This window comes from Somniosus microcephalus, chromosome 10 (genome assembly GCF_052327205.1).
Source record: "Somniosus microcephalus isolate GS21.2 chromosome 10, FLI_Smic_1.0, whole genome shotgun sequence".
Lineage (NCBI taxonomy): Eukaryota > Metazoa > Chordata > Chondrichthyes > Squaliformes > Somniosidae > Somniosus > Somniosus microcephalus.
In genome coordinates, this window is record NC_140996.1 from 189900717 (window position 1) to 189917787 (window position 17071).

Below are 17071 nucleotides of genomic sequence, written 5' to 3' on the forward strand. Positions count from 1 at the left end.
GGGAGAGAGAGAGAGAGAGAGACGGGGGAGAGAGAGAGAGAGAGAGACGGGGGAGAGAGAGAGAGAGAGAGACGGGGGAGAGAGGAGAGAGAGAGAGACGGGGGGAGAGAGAGAGAGAGAGACGGGGGGAGAGAGAGAGAGAGAGACGGGGGGGGAGAGAGAGGAGAGAGACCGGGGGGGAGAGAGAGAGAGACGGGGGAGAGAGAGAGAGACGGGGGGGTAGAGAGAGAGACGGGGGGGGAGAGAGGCGAGAGAGAGACGGGGGGGAGAGAGCGAGAGAGAGACGGGGGGAGAGAGAGAGAGAGAGAGAGACGGGGGGAGAGAGAGAGAGAGACGGGGGAGGAGAGAGAGAGAGAGACGGGGAGGGAGAGAGAGAGAGAGACGGGGGAGAGAGAGAGACGGGGGAGGGGAGAGAGAGAGACGGGGGAGAGAGAGAGAGAGACGGGGGAGGGAGGGAGAGAGAGAGAGACGGGGGAGGAGAGAGAGAGAGAGAGACGGGGAGGGAGAGAGAGAGAGAGACGGGGGAGGGAGAGAGAGAGAGACGGGAGGGAGAGAGAGAGAGAGACGGGGGAGGGAGGGAGAGAGAGAGACGGGGGAGAGAGAGAGACGGGGGAGGGAGAGAGAGAGAGAGACGGGGGAGGAGAGAGAGAGGGAGACCGGGGGGGGGGGAGAGAGAGAGAGACGGGGGGGAGAGAGAGAGAGACGGGGAGAGAGAGAGAGAGAGAGACGGGGGAGAGAGAGAGAGAGACGGGGGGGGAGAGAGAGAGAGAGACGGGGGGGGAGAGGGAGAGAGAGAGAGAGACGGGGGGGAGAGGGAGAGAGAGAGAGAGACGGGGGGGAGAGAGAGAGACGGGAGCGAGAGAGACGGGGGGGGAGAGCGAGACGGGGAGAGAGACGGGGAGAGACGGGGAGGGAGGGAGAGAGACGGGGAGGGAGGGAGAGGGGGGAGAGAGAGGGAGGGGGAGAGAGAGAGACTGGGAGGGAGGGAGAGAGAGAGACTGGGAGGGAGAGAGACGGGGAGGGAGAGAGAGAGAGACGGGGAGAGAGAGAGAGTGACGGGTGGGGGTGAGAGAGTCAGACAGAGAGAGAGAGACGGGGGTGGGGGGGGGAGAGGACAGACAGAGAGAGAGAGAGGTGTCAGGGTCCAGACGAGTAATAGTCCGTTCCTGGGCACAGCGGCAGCCGCACTTTGGAACAACACTGGTACAGGTGCAGCACATATACAATGGCCGCTGGAAGGAGGCTAATGCAAACAAGTTTTAGACCCGCGTCAAGCAAAATTATGAGGACATTTTTTTTTTAATTTGGAAAATTGTTTTAAAGCCTGAAAAAAATACGGGAAAGTGATGTTGAATGTCCTGCGGTCGGTTCCAGTTAAATTTTGCCAGCTGTTGTCCCCTTTTTGATAGAGTTTATCAGAGTTATTTAAATCATATTATGAGAGGGGAAAAAGTTTGTGCCCCAGAGTCTGTGAGTGACGAAGGGAACAGCAGCAGAAAATGAGGAAACAACTTCTCCAAACCTGATCCGAACTCATTGCCAAGGCTGGGGTTAGATAACTGATGTGCCTCAATAATTCCGAGACTCGATGTTAGCGAAACAAAACAAGGCTTTTATTAACTTAGAAAGTAACACGTAAGAGAGAGAGGTATCTTCCTTCTGGAGACTGAGGCCAGACTGAGCTAGCTTACAAAAGGGGCCAGGTATGGGCGGAGCCCTACACACAGCACATTCCAGCACATTCCAATAAACAATACAATGAGGACTGGGGGAAGGGAAATGACACTGAAACCGACCACAGTCACAGGCAGTGATGAATGGAATATTTCATCACATTCACCCCTTCTATAGATTTAGTCTGTTCGGGGGTTTGATAGTCCTCTGCGACCGACGTGGCTGTTGCGGTGCCGCGGGTGTCGGCTGGGTGTCCCCGGTAGCCTCCTGGGTCTCTGCCGGGGGTGCCGCCAGGGTTGTTGAAGGGGTAGTTGGTGGGGGTGCCGTTGGTCGATGTTCTTCCGGGGGTGATGAAAGAGTAGTGGGTGGGTAAGAGTTGCTGTGATCGTTGTTGCTGCTATTGCCGTGGTTGTTGTCGATGCCGGCTGGGGCGACGTCTTTTATGGACACGGTGTCCTCCCTTCCGTCGGCGTGCCGGACATATGCGTATTGGGGGTTGGCGTGGAGTAGGTGTACTGGCTCCACGAGAGGGTCCGTCTTGTGGCCCCTCACATGCCTTCGCACGAGTACCGGACCTGGGGTGGAGAGCCATGACGGCATGGATACGCCTGAGGTGGATTTCCGGGGAAAGACAAACATTCGTTCATGAGGCGTGGCATTAGTGGCCGTACACAATAGCGACCGTATCGAATGGAGCACATCCGAGAGGACTTCCTGCCAGCGGGAGATAGGGAGGCCCTTGGTCCTTAGAGCTCGAGTGACTGCTTTCCATACTGGTCCCGTTCTCTCGCTCCACTTGGCCGTTACCCCGGGGGTTGTAGCTGGTGGTACGGCTCGTGGCAATCCCCTTGGACAGCATGTACTGGCGTAGCTCTTCACTCATGAAGGACGCCCCCCTATCCGTATGGATGTAGCTCGGCATACCGAACAGGCAGAACAGGCTGTTGAGGCATTTAATGACCGTGGCGCTGGTCATGTCTGGGCAGGGGAAGGCGAATGGGAACCGGGAGTATTCGTCCACAATGTTCAGGAAGTAAACATTGCGGTCGACGGACGGGAGGGGGCCCTTGAAATCTAAGCTGAGCCGCTCAAAGGGCCGTGTAGCTTTGATTAAGTGGGCTCTATCTGGGCGGTAGAACCGAGGCTTGCACTCAGCGCAAGTGCGGCAGTTCCTGGTCAGAGACCGAACTTCCTCAATCGAGTAGGGTAAGTTACAGGACTTTATGAAGTGGAACAGCCGCGTGACCCCTGGGTGGCAGAGGTCGTTGTGGAGGGTCTGTAGCCGATCCCCGGTGGCGCTGGCACACATCCCTCGTGAGAGGGCGTCAGGGGATTCGTTAAGGGCCCCTGGCCGGTAAATGATGTCGCACTCGAAGGTGGAGAGCTCGATCCGCCACCTAAGAATCTTATCATTTTTAATCTTCCCCCTCTGTTTATTATTGAACATAAACGCTACCGACCGCTGGTCGGTAAGTAGGGTGAAGCGTTTGCCGGCTAGGTAGTGGCGCCAGTGGCGCACTGCCTCCACGATGGCTTGGGCCTCCTTTTCCACGGAGGAGTGTCTGATCTCGGGCCCTTGGAGGGTCCTCGAGAAGAAAGCTACGGGCCGCCCCGCCTGGTTGAGGGTGGCCGCCAAGGCGAAGTCAGACGCATCACTTTCCACTTGAAATGGAGTGTTCTCGTCCACTGCCTGTAGCGTGGCCCGCTCAATATCCTGCTTAATGCTTTTGAAGGCGGCGTGGGCCTCAGCAGAGAGCGGAAAAGAGGATGCTTTCAAGAGGGGGCGGGCTTTGTCGGAGTAGTTGGGGACCCATTGGGAATAATAAGAAAATAACCCCAGGCACCTTTTCAGGGCTTTGGGAGTGTTGGGCAGGGGCAGCTCCCGTAGGGGGCGCAATCGGTCGGGGTCTGGTCCGATTTCCCCATTCTCCACCATGCTGCCCAGTATGCAGAGGCGCGTGGTGTTGAAAACGCACTTGTCCTCGTTGTAGGTGAGGTTGAGTTTTTGTGCGGTTTCCAGGAACCTCTCGAGGTTCGAGTCGTGATCCTGCTGATTGTGGCCGCAGATGGTGACGTTGTCGAGGTAGGGGAAGGTTGCCTGCAAGTGGTGGTCATCGACCATGCGGTCCATCTCCCTCTGGAAGACCGAGACCCCATTCGTCACCCCAAAGGGGACTCTGAGGAATTGGTAGAGGCGTCCGTTCGCCTCGAAGGTGGTGTACGGGCGGTCCTCTGGTCTGATAGGGAGCTGGTGGTACGCTGACTTGAGGTCGATGGTGGAGAACACCCGGTATTGGGCGATTTGGTTCACCATTTCTGATATGCGGGGTAGCGGGTAGGCGTCTAGTTGGGTGTACCTGTTGATCGTTTGACTATAGTCGATCACCATCCGTTTCTTCTCGCTACCCCTTACCACTACCACTTGGGCGCGCCACGGGCTGTTGCTGCGTTCAATAATGCGCTCTTTCAGGAGCCTGTCTACCTCGGTCGCGATAAACCGCCTGTCCTCCCAGCTGTACCTCCTGCTTTTGGTCGCTATTGGCCGGCAGTTAGGGGTAAGGTTCGCGAATAGCGAAGACGGCTTTACCTTCAGGGTAGCCAGACCGCACACTGTGAGGGGCGGCTGGGACCCACCGTACTTGAGCGTGATGCTTTGGTGGTTGCACTGGAAATCCAGGCCCAAGATCACGCTCGCACATAGGTTCTTCATGATTAATACTTTAAAATTATCGTATACAGTTCCGTTAACGCCCAATTGTACCGTGCAGTAACCCAGAATGGTCGATGTCTGGGTTTTATCAGCCATAGAGATGGTACCCTGAGCAGGGACCACCTTTAGGGAGAGTTGTTGTGCCAGTTCAGGGTGGATAAAACTCTCCGTGCTTCCACTGTCAATTAAACATTTAACCCGGCACCCGTTTACCTCGATGTCCACCATTGATTTGGATAGCGGGTGCGGCCTGGTCTGGTCCACTGTGACCGATGCCACTGTAGGGCCCTGATCGATACAAGATGGCGTCCACGCTGTCTGCTCATAAGATGGCGGACCCCACGAGGTCGGGCAAGATGGCGTCCAAGATGGCCGCTCCCACGGCGCACACGCGGCGGTGGCGGGTTTTCCGGCGGTTGGTTTTCCGGCGGGGTTCCCTCTGCACACCTTCCCGAAGTGCCCCTTCTTACCGCACTTAAAGCACGTGGTGCCTTTCGCCGGGCACAGGTTTCTGGTGTGTTTTGGCTGCCCGCAGAAGTAGCAGTTGGGACCCTGACGCGTCGCGGCTGTCGTAGGGCTTCTGGGGGGAGAGCGGGGCCCCGCCGGTGTCGGGCTGCCGGGCGGGGAAGATGCCTTCCAAGATGGCGGCGCCCTTGGTGCACACGTGGCGGCATGGACGGCGCGGGCTGAAGAGTAGGCGTCCGAGTTTCTCTGGGCCACATCCAGGGATCGCGCGGTGTCCGCAGCCTGTTTCAGGTCCAACCCCGTTTTTTCCAGCAGTCTTTGCCGGATGTAAGTGGAGCTGAGGCCTGTGATAAAGGCATCGCGAACAAGCTCGTCAGTGTACACTGCGGCTTTTACATCTCGGCACTTGCAGTCTTTGCCAAGCATTTTCAGGGTGCTTAGGAACTCCTCCACCGATTCCCCAGGTCGCTGTGCGCGAGTAGCGAGCAGATGCCTAGCATACACCTCATTCGTAGGCTGCTGGTAATGCGCCTTTAAGATGTCGCAGGCGGCCAGGTACGTATCGGCGTCTTGGATGAGGGGGTAAACCCGGTGGCTTACCCAATTCCGCAGAATTCCGAGTCTCATCCTCGCAGCGTCCGTAGCGTCTTTGACGGCTGCGGAATTGTCCAGGAAGAATTTCATACACTCAAACCAGTGTCCGAAGCGTGCTGATGCGTCCGGAGCATGTTGATCCAAATCCAAACGTTCGGGTTTCAGGAGTTGATCCATAGTGTTGAAAAATAAGTTAATAAAATTGATGTGCCTCAGTAATTCCGAGACTCGATGTTAGCGAAACAAAACAAGGCTTTTATTAACTTAGAAAGTAACACGTAAGAGAGAGAGGTATCTTCCTTCTGGAGACTGAGGCCAGACTGAGCTAGCTTACAAAAGGGGCCAGGTATGGGCGGAGCCCTACACACAGCACATTCCAGCACATTCCAATAAACAATACAATGAGGACTGGGGGAAGGGAAATAACACTGAAACCGACCACAGTCACAGGCAGTGATGAATGGAATATTTCATCACAATAACCTCACCGCCTTCTTAGGAAGTTTTACCACTTTATTCACTTTCTTAGTTGAGCTCCATTTGGAATTAGACTTTATTTTTTTTGTTATATGTTTAATGACAGCGTTGAAGAGGGAAAGAGAAACTTGGAGCAACTTCTTCTGTCAAAGCTGCAACAAGATTTGAACAAATTTATTTTTAATGAACTTTTCACAAAAAATGAGTGTTAAAAACTTTTCTCCCGCATAGTTTTGAATATGATTTTGGAAGAAACAGAAACAAAATTCCATTTTCCCCTCGTCTAAACAAGTTTCGACCAGGTCTTGAAGTCCAAACACTTTGAAAGAGGCTCTAAAATGCTTAAAACTTTTAAAATTGAAATTTCTCTATACAGGTATTTGATTTTGGACGATTGAGTGAAGTAAGTAGCTTTACACAAAGATGCAGCCATGCTGTTGAGGAGGGGGAGGACAGGGGAGATTTGTAGGAGTTGCATATTGCGCACAGCAAACTCCCACAAACAGCAATGTGATAATGACCAGATAATCTGTTTTTGTTATGTTGGTTGAGGGATAAATATTGGCCAGGACACCCAGGAGAACTCCCCTGCTCTTCTTTGAAATAGTGCAATGGGACCTTTTATGTCCACCTGAGAGAGCAGACGGGGCCTCGGTTTTGTTGGGAGGACTCGTAAAAATCAACATTTCATTGTGCAGTACACACGTCTGCTGCATATATGACAAATAAAATTGAATTGAATTGAATTTAATGTCTCAACCGAAAGACGGCACCTCCGAGAGCACAGCACTCCCTCAACACTGCACTGGAGTGTCAGCGTACCTAAAAATGTGGTGCCAACCTGGGGAAGCTGCAACACAGGACTACATGCATGCTAAAAAGCGGAAGCAGCATGTTATAGACAGAGCTAAGCAATCTCACAATCAATGGATCAGATCAAAGCTCTGCAGTCCTGCCACATCCAGTCGTGAATGGTGGTGGACCATTAAACAACTAACGGGAGGGGGATGCTCCATGAATATCTCCATCCTCAATGATGGTGGAGCCCAGCACGTGAGTGCAAAAGACAAAGCTGAAGCGTTTGCAACCCTCTTCAGCCAGGCGTGCCGAGTGGATGATCCATATCGGGCTCCGCCCGAGGTCCCCATCACCACAGACGCCAGTCTTCAGCCAATTTGATTCACTCCACGTGATATCAAGAAACAGCTGAGCGCACTGTATATAGCAAAGGCTGTGGGTCACTTCAGCCTGTTCTTGCCCCACGGAACTTATCTCTTCCTATTTCGACTCTATTTTTTCTCCCCTTGTCCAGTCTCTTCCCACCTACATTCTCGACTCTTCCGACGCCCTCCATCACTTTAACAGTTTCCAGTTTCCTGGCCCCAACCGTCTCCTTTTCACTATGGACATCCAATCCCTCTACACCTCCATCCCCCACCAGGACGGCCTTCGGGCGCTCCGTTTCTTCCTTGAACAGAGGCCCAACCAGTCCCCATCCACCACCACCCCCCTCCGCCTGGCTGAACTTGTTCTCACATTGAACAATTTCTCCTTTGACTCCACTCACTTCCTCCAAATTAAAGGTGTTGCTATGGGAACCCGCATGGGCCCTAGCTATGCCTGCCTGTTCATGGGATATGTGGAACATTCTTTGTTCCAGTACTACTCAGGTCCCCTCCCTCACCTCTTTTTCCAGTACATCAATGACTGTATTGGTGCCGTTTCCTGCTCTCGCCCTGAACTAGATAAGTTCATTCACTTTACTTCCAATTTCCCCTTCCCTCACCTTCACATGGTCCATCTCCGTCTCTTCCCTTGCCTTCCTTGACTTCTCCGTCTCCATTTCTGGCGATCAGCTTTCGACTAACATCCACTACAAGCCCACCGACTCCCTCAGCTACCTGGACTACACTTCCTCCCACCCCGCTTCCTGTAAGGACTCTATTCCATTCTCCCAGTTTCTCCGTCTCCGCCGCGTCTGTTCTGACGATGCCACCTTCCATACCAGTGCTTCTGACATGTCTTCCTTTTTCCTCAACCGAGGATTCCCCTCTACTGTGTTGACACGGCCCTTGACCATGTCCGTTCTATTTCCCGCACTTCTGCTCTCACCCCTCCCCCTCCCTCCCAGAACCATGATAGGGTTCCCCTTGTCCTCACCTTTCACCCCACCAGCCTCCACATTCAACGGATCATCCTCCGCCATTTCCGCCACCTCCAACGTGATCCCGCCACCCAACACATCTTCCCCTCACCTCCCCTTTCAGCATTCCGAAGGGACCGCTCCCTCCGCGACACCTTGGTCCACTCCTCTATCACCCCCAACAGCCCTTCTCCTTCACCTGGCACCTTCCCGTGCAAGCGCAGGAGATGCAACACATGCCCTTTTACCTCCTCCCTTCCCACTGTCCGGGGCCCCAAACACCCCTTCCAGGTGAAACAGCAATTTACTTGTACTTATTGCAATTTAATATACTGTATTCGCTGCTCACGATGCGGTCTCCTCTACATTGGGGAGACCAAACGCAGATTGGGCGACCGCTTTACGGAACACCTCCGTTCAGTCAGTAAGGGTGACCCTGAGCTTCCGGTCGCCTGTCACTTTAATTCTCCACTTCACTCCCACACTGATCTCTCTGTCCTCGGCCTAATACATTGTTCTAATGAAGCTCAACGTAAGCTCGAGGAACAGCACCTCATCTTTCGATTGAGCACTTTACAGCCTGCCGGACTCAACATGGAGTTCAACAATTTCAGATAATAATCCCTGCCCCCATTTTTCATGCAGTATGATTTTGCCATTCCCATTTGCAACATTTTCACAGCATGTTCTTTCAATTCCTTCCTCCCCTCCTAAAGCCCTCCCCCCTCCCTCCCGTCTCTGCACCTACTTAATATCTGTTACATCTCCAGCTTTTTCCAGTTCTGATGAAGGGTCCCAGACCTGAAACGTTAACTCTGTTTCTCTCTCCACGGATGCTGCCTGGCCTGCTGAGTATTTCCAGCATTTTCTGTTGTTATTTCAGATTTCCAGCATCCGCAGTATTTTGCTGTTATATTGATGGTAATGGACGTAGATTGAGGGATATGCCGGGCCCATGAGGTTACAGATTGTGGTGGAATACAATTCTGCTGCTGTTGATGGCCCACAGTGCCTCATGGATGCCCAGCTTTGAGCTGCTAGCTCTGTTCTGAATCTGTCCCATATAGCACGGTGGTAGTGCCACACAACAGGATGGAGGGTGTCCTCAGTGTGAAGACGGGACTTCGTCTCCACAATGACTGTGTGGTAGTCACTGCTACCAGTGCTGTCATGGACAGATGCATCTACGAGAGGTAGATTGGTGAGGACGAGGTCAAGTAGGTTTTTCCCTCGTGTTGGTTCTCTCGCCATCTGTCGCAGGCCCAGACTGGCAGCTATGTCCTTCAGGACTCAGCCAGCTATGGTGCTACTGAGCCACTCTTGGTGATGGACATTGAAGACCCCCACCCAGAGTACATTCTGTGCCCTTGCTACTCTCAGTGCTTCTTCCAAGTGGTGTTCAACATGGTACTGAAGTACTGATACTTCAGCTGAGGGAGGGTGGCAAGTGGTAATTAGCAGGAGGTTTCCTTGCCCATGCTTGACCTGAAGCCATGAGACTCATGGGGTCCAGAGTCGATGTTGAGGACACCCAGGGCCACTTCTTCCCGACTGTATACCACTGTGCCGCCACCCCTGGTGGGACAGGACATACCCAGGGATGGTGATGGAGTTTGGGACATTGGCTGAAAGGTATGATTCTTTGAGTATGACTATGTCAAGTTGTTGCTTGACTAGTCTGTGGGACAGCTCTCCCAATTTTGGCACAAGTACCCAGATGTTGATGAGGACTTTGCAGGGTGTGTCGTTGTCGTGTCCATAGCCGGTGCTGAGGCCAATGCCGGGTGATCCTTACGGTTTTATACTTACTGTTTTTCATAGCGGTTTTTTACAACTGAATGGCTTGCTAGGCTATTTCAGAGGGCAGTTAAGAGGCAACCACATTGCTGTGGGTCTGGAGTCAGACCAGGTAAGGACAGCAGATTTCCTTCCCTAAAGGACATTAGTGAACCAGATGGGTTTTTACGACAATCCGATAGTTTAATGCTCACCATTACTAGCTTTTTTAATTCCAGATTTAATCATGAACTGAATTTAAATTCCCCAGCTCCCGTGGTGGGATTTGAACTCACGTCTCCGGATCATTAGCCCAGGCCTCTGGATTACTAGTCCAGTAACATAACCACTACGCTACCGTTCCTGAACTCAAAGCTTTTAATTAATTCTACTGTAAACAAACTTGCAGAATGGTCATGTAAATGACAAATGAATTTCAATATAGATAAGTGTGATGTGGTCAATTTTGGTAGGAGGAATAAAGAGGCTACCTACTCCTTTGGAAAGTAAGAGTCTAAATGAGGTAGAGGTGCAAAGGGATCTAGGGGTATAGATTCACAAATCATTAAATGTAGCAAAGCAGGTTAAAAAAGTCATAAAAGTGCAAATAAAGTACTGGGGTTCATTTCTAGAGGAATAGAATTCAAAAGCAGGGAAGTTACGTTAAACTTGTATAGAACGTTGTCTGATTGTCTCATGATTTAAGACGGTGGGGTGGTAAGATGGCATTAATGTATATATGCTTTTAAGTGGTTGCTGTTGCTGTCGTTGTTGTAAAATTTGCCCACGGACAAAAAAGTCACTCTCAAAGGAGTTCGTGGCCCGCTCAGTGCAAAAAAATTAGAGGGAACATTGCTCATCCCGCCTGCTTTGATTCCCTCCTCACGTGTGCGCATGTTTTCAATAGGGGATCAGTGGCTGATTTTTCTCTTCCTGCAGGCCTTTAATGCCTCCATTGTTTCTCAGTGACCAGAACTTCATGTGATCTATGTTTTCTTAGTTTCTACAGTTCACCAGAAGTTCTGTATCCCTTGAAAACATTACTAATTTAAAATTGTGATACTGGTAATACATTATGCTGTATAGCTAATTAGCTGCTGAAAGAAAACCTCTAATGAGGGATTCCATATACTTCAGGTCTGATGCTACCATTGTGTTTATTAGACTTGAGTACCTAATGCAGGTTGACTGTTTTGTGTTCATTGCACCTGCATTTTTCTTTATAAAAGCTGAAAAAGGTCAAAGTAAATGTGTATGTATAATAGCAAATAACTAACCGTAGACTTGGAGCATTATGTTACAAAAAAGACATTAAAGCTGAAATAGTAATTTGCACTTTGAATACTTAATATTGTTATAATTTAAAAGCATGTAGCCACTTAGTCATGTAAGGACTAGAATTAGTGAATTGAAAGATGCACACAGACATAATAGATATATTTAATTTTCAGACTGATGTAAACTAAGATGCATGAAGTAGCAAGAAAATAAATTGGATCTATTTCAAAATGTTCGTAGTCAGTATTCACTAAAATGGAATATACAATCCTATATGTTAAACTATAATTAGTCACTAACATTCTCTTTATGTTGCTTGAAATGTTCCATTTTAAGCCATGATAATACACATACACACACACCAGCATACATATAATACCTGAGCTCATGACGTAGTACAAAATTACAGCAAGTTAAAATAATTTTGCAGTATCATCAGAATAACTTCCCAGATTGAAACTAACACAGTTCATATATTTATCAAAGTAAAAGTCTTGACCATAGCGTGTATCACATATTAAATGTGCCAGTAGCATGAAAAGACATTTGCCATGCTTTCTGATTCGCTGAAATAACCACTTGCTGTTAAGTTAAACCATGCTGATTCACTTAAATATAGATAGGGAAAGATACTAATTAGGAACCAGCATCTCGTACCAAACCAACCAAAGTATTCCATTTTTTTCATACCTGGCAGTTGAGAGTAAAACTAATACAAAACAAACCAGTCACACTGCTGAAACAGTTTTACTGATTTCTTTAAGTCTCCATGTTATTCCTTCAGTCAGTTGAGGATATATAACTAAAAATAAGATAATATAACAAACACATAAAGACTTAATCAATTCACAAAAAAACCTTGCACATTAAATGAAATGTTAAACCAAGGTCTAGTTCAGCTGGATGTATATGAAGAGGAGCAGAGAGGTGCCCCAGTGTCCTGACCAACATTTCTTCCTCAACCAACACCACCAAGAACGGATTAAATGAAAATTAATCTCATTGCTTTTCATTGCATTTTGCTGTATGTAAATTAGTTTTGTACATAAGTGACTACATTCAAAAGTAATTTGCATGAAGTGCTTTGAGGTGTTTTTCTGAGTGTGATAAAGCATTATATAAATTCAAATCTTTCTTTATAAAATTGCTCATGACCTGCTGGTAATCTGCCCTATAAATTTTGCCCCAGATACCTTTCCTCTTTTGGGGCTCTTGAGTTTTGCTCCTTTTCTGAAGTTTTATTTCTCTGCTGGGCTGTCCCTCCCAATATAGCTTAGTCTCTCTGTGCATGATCCTGTAGTTCTGAATCTGCCCTGGCCTCAGCCTCAGTCCTAGCATCCTTAGTTGCTGCCTTTGCATAGTATCTCTGTAAAAATAAATGAACAATATTTTTAATTTACTGTAATGATAGGAATTTAATTAAAAATTAATTTAGATATTTAAAGCAACAGTCATTGATGACCAAACCATGCTTTTCAACTCCTTTTCCTCAGCCCTGGCTGTTATGATAGCACAAGCAGTAGCAGAAGAGTAATTGGTACAGGGTTTTCCAGAGGATCTGTGGTCTCAGCACGGCTTGGAATTCACAGTGCTGAATGAATATTTTTTCCTAAGGAAGACTTACTTAAAATGATTATTCATCAAAATAACACCATTCTTCTCTACCAACTTTCTGCTCTGCAGCTCTGAGTCACCCAAACCTACTCCCTCCCAGCTCTGGTTGACCTTCTTCTTTCCAGCTCGGCTGTAGGCCCTGGTTTTTCCCACTTTGTTCCATCCCAGCCCAGCCCTGACTCACACCCCATCCTCAGCTCCAGGCTTGTGCTCCTTTCCAAAGAGCTAATAATGCCTTTCTGCTCCCTCTCCCTTTGCTCGCTTTTCGGCATCACCCCGACTCATTCCCAGCTGTCCCAACTCTTTGGCCCACAGTTTTTTTTTCCTCTCTTGCGCGTGTCATGGTGGCCTCCGGACATGCCAGTACCAGTCAGGGCCGAGGCTCCAGAACTACCACAACAGTGACAGGAAGAACATCTGGCCTGGTATAGAAGTGCATCTCAATGCTGTCTGCAATCTTGCTGTGGGGGCCCCCGCCTTTAAAAAGGTAAAAGACAAATTAAGTAAGTCAGTGTGGTAAACCACTGTTTGTATTCCACTGTGTACATGCCTGGACATGCCTCGGCTGACTCCTCCCACAAGTCCTAGTATAAAGGTGACTGCTCCCCAGCCCCCTTTGTATTCTGGACCGGTCGACCACTCGAGGCAGACCTTCATTCTTTTGTTAATAAAAGCCTTTAGTTACTCTCTTAACTCTCAGTCTTTTATGAGTAATTGATAGCGCATCAATTTTATTAACAAATTTTTATAATGGAGAAGATCCTCACACCAGCATGCCTGGACTTAGATCATCGGGAGGCGGACTCATCCACCAAGTTTACTCACTGGCTTAAGTGTTTCGAAAAATTCCTGACCGCCTCCGCAGCAATCAAATCGGACGAGGACAAACTGGATGTCCTGACCTCCAAAGTGAACCACCGAGTGTACTCGGTCATCCAAGACGCGACCTCGTACGCGGACGCTATCAAGCTCCTCAAGGACCAGTACACGCGCCCAGTGAACGAAGTGTACGCCAGGCACCTTCTGGGGAGTCGTAAACAACAACCTGGGGAATCGACCGTGGAATACCTTCAGGCACTGTCTGTGCTTGGCCGGGCCTGTGGTTGTAAGGATGTAAAGGCCGCCGTGTACACAGAGGAACTTATCCGGGACGCTTTTGTAGCGGGCCACAGATCCAATTACACCCGACAGCGACTGTTGGAGCAGAGTGACCTCGACCTCAACAAGGCCTCTGAACTCGCACTATCACTGGATGCAGCCTACCGGGGCATGGATGCCTACTCCTCTGCACCGTGGACGCCGCGGGGAATGACAGCCTGGGACACGGTAGGACCGCCTCATAGCGCCGTGCCACCCCAGCCACACCCCAGCAACAGCCCAACTACTGCAGCAGTGTCCCAAGGCCAGACAGCAGTGCCCCAAGGCCAGAAATGCTACTTCTGTGGCCAGGCAAAACACCCCAGAGCGCGCTGCCCGGCGAAAAACGCGATCTGCTCGGGCTGCGGGAAGAAGGGACACTACGCTAACGTCTGCAGGGCCAAAGCCACCCCGAACCCCAGCAGCGCCGCGTGTGGGCCATGCGGGCCGCCATCTTGGGCCTCCCCGGCCATGTGCGAACCACCGGTACAGCAGCCATTTTGGACGCCTCCAGCCACATGGGGATCATGGACGCCGCCATCTTGGACAACAGCCGGAACGCAGCAGGCCCCCAACACCACCTCATCTGATACCCGCAGCGACACACCGACCCCTACGCTGGCATCCGTTACACTGGACCAAGCGAGACCGCACCAGCTGGCCAGCTCCACAATGGACATTAAGGTAAATGGCCACGATACAATCTGCCTTTTTGACTCTGGGAGCACGGAGAGCTTCATCCACCCCGACACGGTGCGGCGTTGCTCTCTCCCAGTCCTGCCTGCGCACCAGCGGATTTCTATGGCCTCCGAGTCCCAGTCGGCGGACATCGGCGGCTACTGCGTAGTGACACTCGTAGTAGACGGGACCGTGTACGATCATTTTAAACTTCTGGTCCTGCCCGACCTCTGCGCTGCCGTCCTGCTGGGGTTAGATTTTCAGTGCCACCTTAAAAGTGTTACGATGGCGTACGGTGGACCCCTACCCCCACTCACAGTCCGCAGCCAGCAGCTCCCAAATTGCCCGCCGCGCACCAGGTGCAACCTCTCCACACTCAGAGTCACCCCCCCCCCCCCCCCCCCCCCCACTGTTTGCTAACCTCACCCCCGACTGTAAGCCCATCGCCACAAAGAGCAGGCGATACAGTGCCGGGGACAGGGTTTTCATTAAAACCGAAGTGGAGCGGCTCCTGAAGGAAGGGATTATTGAGGGCAGCACCAGCCCCTGGCGAGCCCAGGTTGTGGTCGTTAAGACCGGCGAGAAGCAGCGCCTGGTCATCGACTACAGCCAGACAATAAATCGCTACACCCTGCTGGACGCCTACCCACTCCCCCGCATAGCTGATATGGTCAACCAGATCGTGCAGTACCGCGTCTTCTCGACCATTGACCTGAAATCAGCGTACCACCAGCTCCCTACCCGCCCTGAGGACCGCCAGTATACTGCCTTTGAGGCGAACGACCGCCTCTACCACTTCCTTAGGGTTCCCTTTGGCGTCACCAACTTCGGCTGACTCCTCCCACAAGTCCTAGTATAAAGGTGACTGCTCCCCAGCCCCCTTTGTATTCTGGACCGGTCGTCCACTCGAGGCAGACCTTCATTCTTTTGTTAATAAAAGCCTTTAGTTACTCTCTTAACTCTCAGTCTTTTATGAGTAATTGATAGCGCATCAGTCAGTAAAGGAATATGCATGAGAGGAGACCAAAGGAAAGATAGATGCAGAAAGAGAATGAGAGAGTCTGAAAGAGAGAGATACAGAGCTGATGAAAGATTGCATATGAGAGGCATGGAGATAGTGAAGGGGGAAGAGAATCTGAACAAATGGAGGATTGGAAACAATCGTTAAATGGGAAAGAAAGCAAGAGACACATCTTGTGACTTTTGCCCATGAGAATATCATGAGATCAGCTAGTAATAGTAAATGTTTCTCTCTTTAAAATGTGATTGTGACAGCAAGGCTGTAATTCTAACAAAGCATTTCAGATGGACTATGGTGGTGGCACAGCATGTTTAAGTGCCATAGAGTGGTAGGATTTGTAGTTGCGGGGGGAATCTTAAAAATAAAAGTCAAGGAATGAGTAGCTTAGTTGGTAATGGAGTTTCACTTTTTGGAGATAAATTCAAATTAGCACCTACTGGGATATGTGTCGGTGCAGGCTCGATGGGCCGAAATGGCCTCTATCTGCACTGTGAGGTTTCTGTGATTTTCTGTGATACTGATCGAATGAAATTGTCTTTTCTTTGCCGGCTTTATTTTTTTTCTGAGTTTTGGCAGACTCAACCTAGTTCTGAACCATTGTGTTGTACGCACAATTCACTGCATGTTCATCACAACCATCTTCCAACTGATATCACGCTAATGCTCACTGTACTAATAGCCACTGAACACTCTAGGCAGGATAGCTACTTCATTGTTGGCCCACACAAAATACTAAAGCACTATATTAGACCAAACCTTTATTATTAAAAGGTAAGTTTATTTTACATGTTTAGAGGAAAAACATGTATATCCATATAAAAATAATACTGCATAAATCATTTTTGAATGCATTGATTGTTCTCCTTGTAAAGGATACGTGCATAACTGACTTGTTTGAGTGAGTTTGTGGAATAAACATTGTATTTAACATTTTTTATTTTATGGTTCTAAAGTCAAGCATTAATGGATAAGTGAAATGTTTTATACAGCTGTGTGAACAGTTGCTACTTTGTTTTGTTAATAGTGTAAAATACTTCAAATGTGTTTGAAAACATAAATGAATGTATTGTTTTTCAGAGTACCTTTAAGTTCAAATCGGAGAGTGACATCCACCTTGCAGAACATCATAAGCAAGTATTGTATGATGGGAAGCTGGCTAGTAGTATTGCCTTCACATATAATGCCAAAGCTACTGATGCACAGCTTTGCCTTGAGTCATCACCAAAGGAAAACCCCTCAATTTTTGTACATTCTCCACATGCACTAATGCTGCAGGTTAGCATTAAAATCTCATACTGGGATGATTTGCACTGATCTCTGCTTTCCAAGTTAACTTAAAAGTAATCTCCAGTTAAATAAGAGCTTGACTACGATGCATTTTTGTTGATGCCATTTTCAAAATTATGTGACAAAAAGATTATTTTGCTTACCATTACTGTGTAACTGTGTGAAATACTTGTTGGAATGTGGCAGGTTTTCTTCTCAGAGAATATATGATTGCAGA

At 49.3% G+C, this 17071-nt stretch overlaps 1 protein-coding gene across 2 annotated transcripts in view; it reads left to right on the top strand.

Moving 5' to 3' along the window:
- LOC147111942 (neurobeachin-like) overlaps nt 1–17071 on the top strand; it is a 1011877-nt gene that overhangs the window by 261657 nt on the left and 733149 nt on the right. For both annotated transcript variants that reach the window (XM_085999351.1, XM_085999350.1), the window contains exon 9: nt 16645–16842. In XM_085999351.1, coding sequence (XP_085855477.1) covers nt 16645–16842 — 198 coding nt within the window. The remainder of the gene's footprint in view (nt 1–16644; nt 16843–17071) is intronic.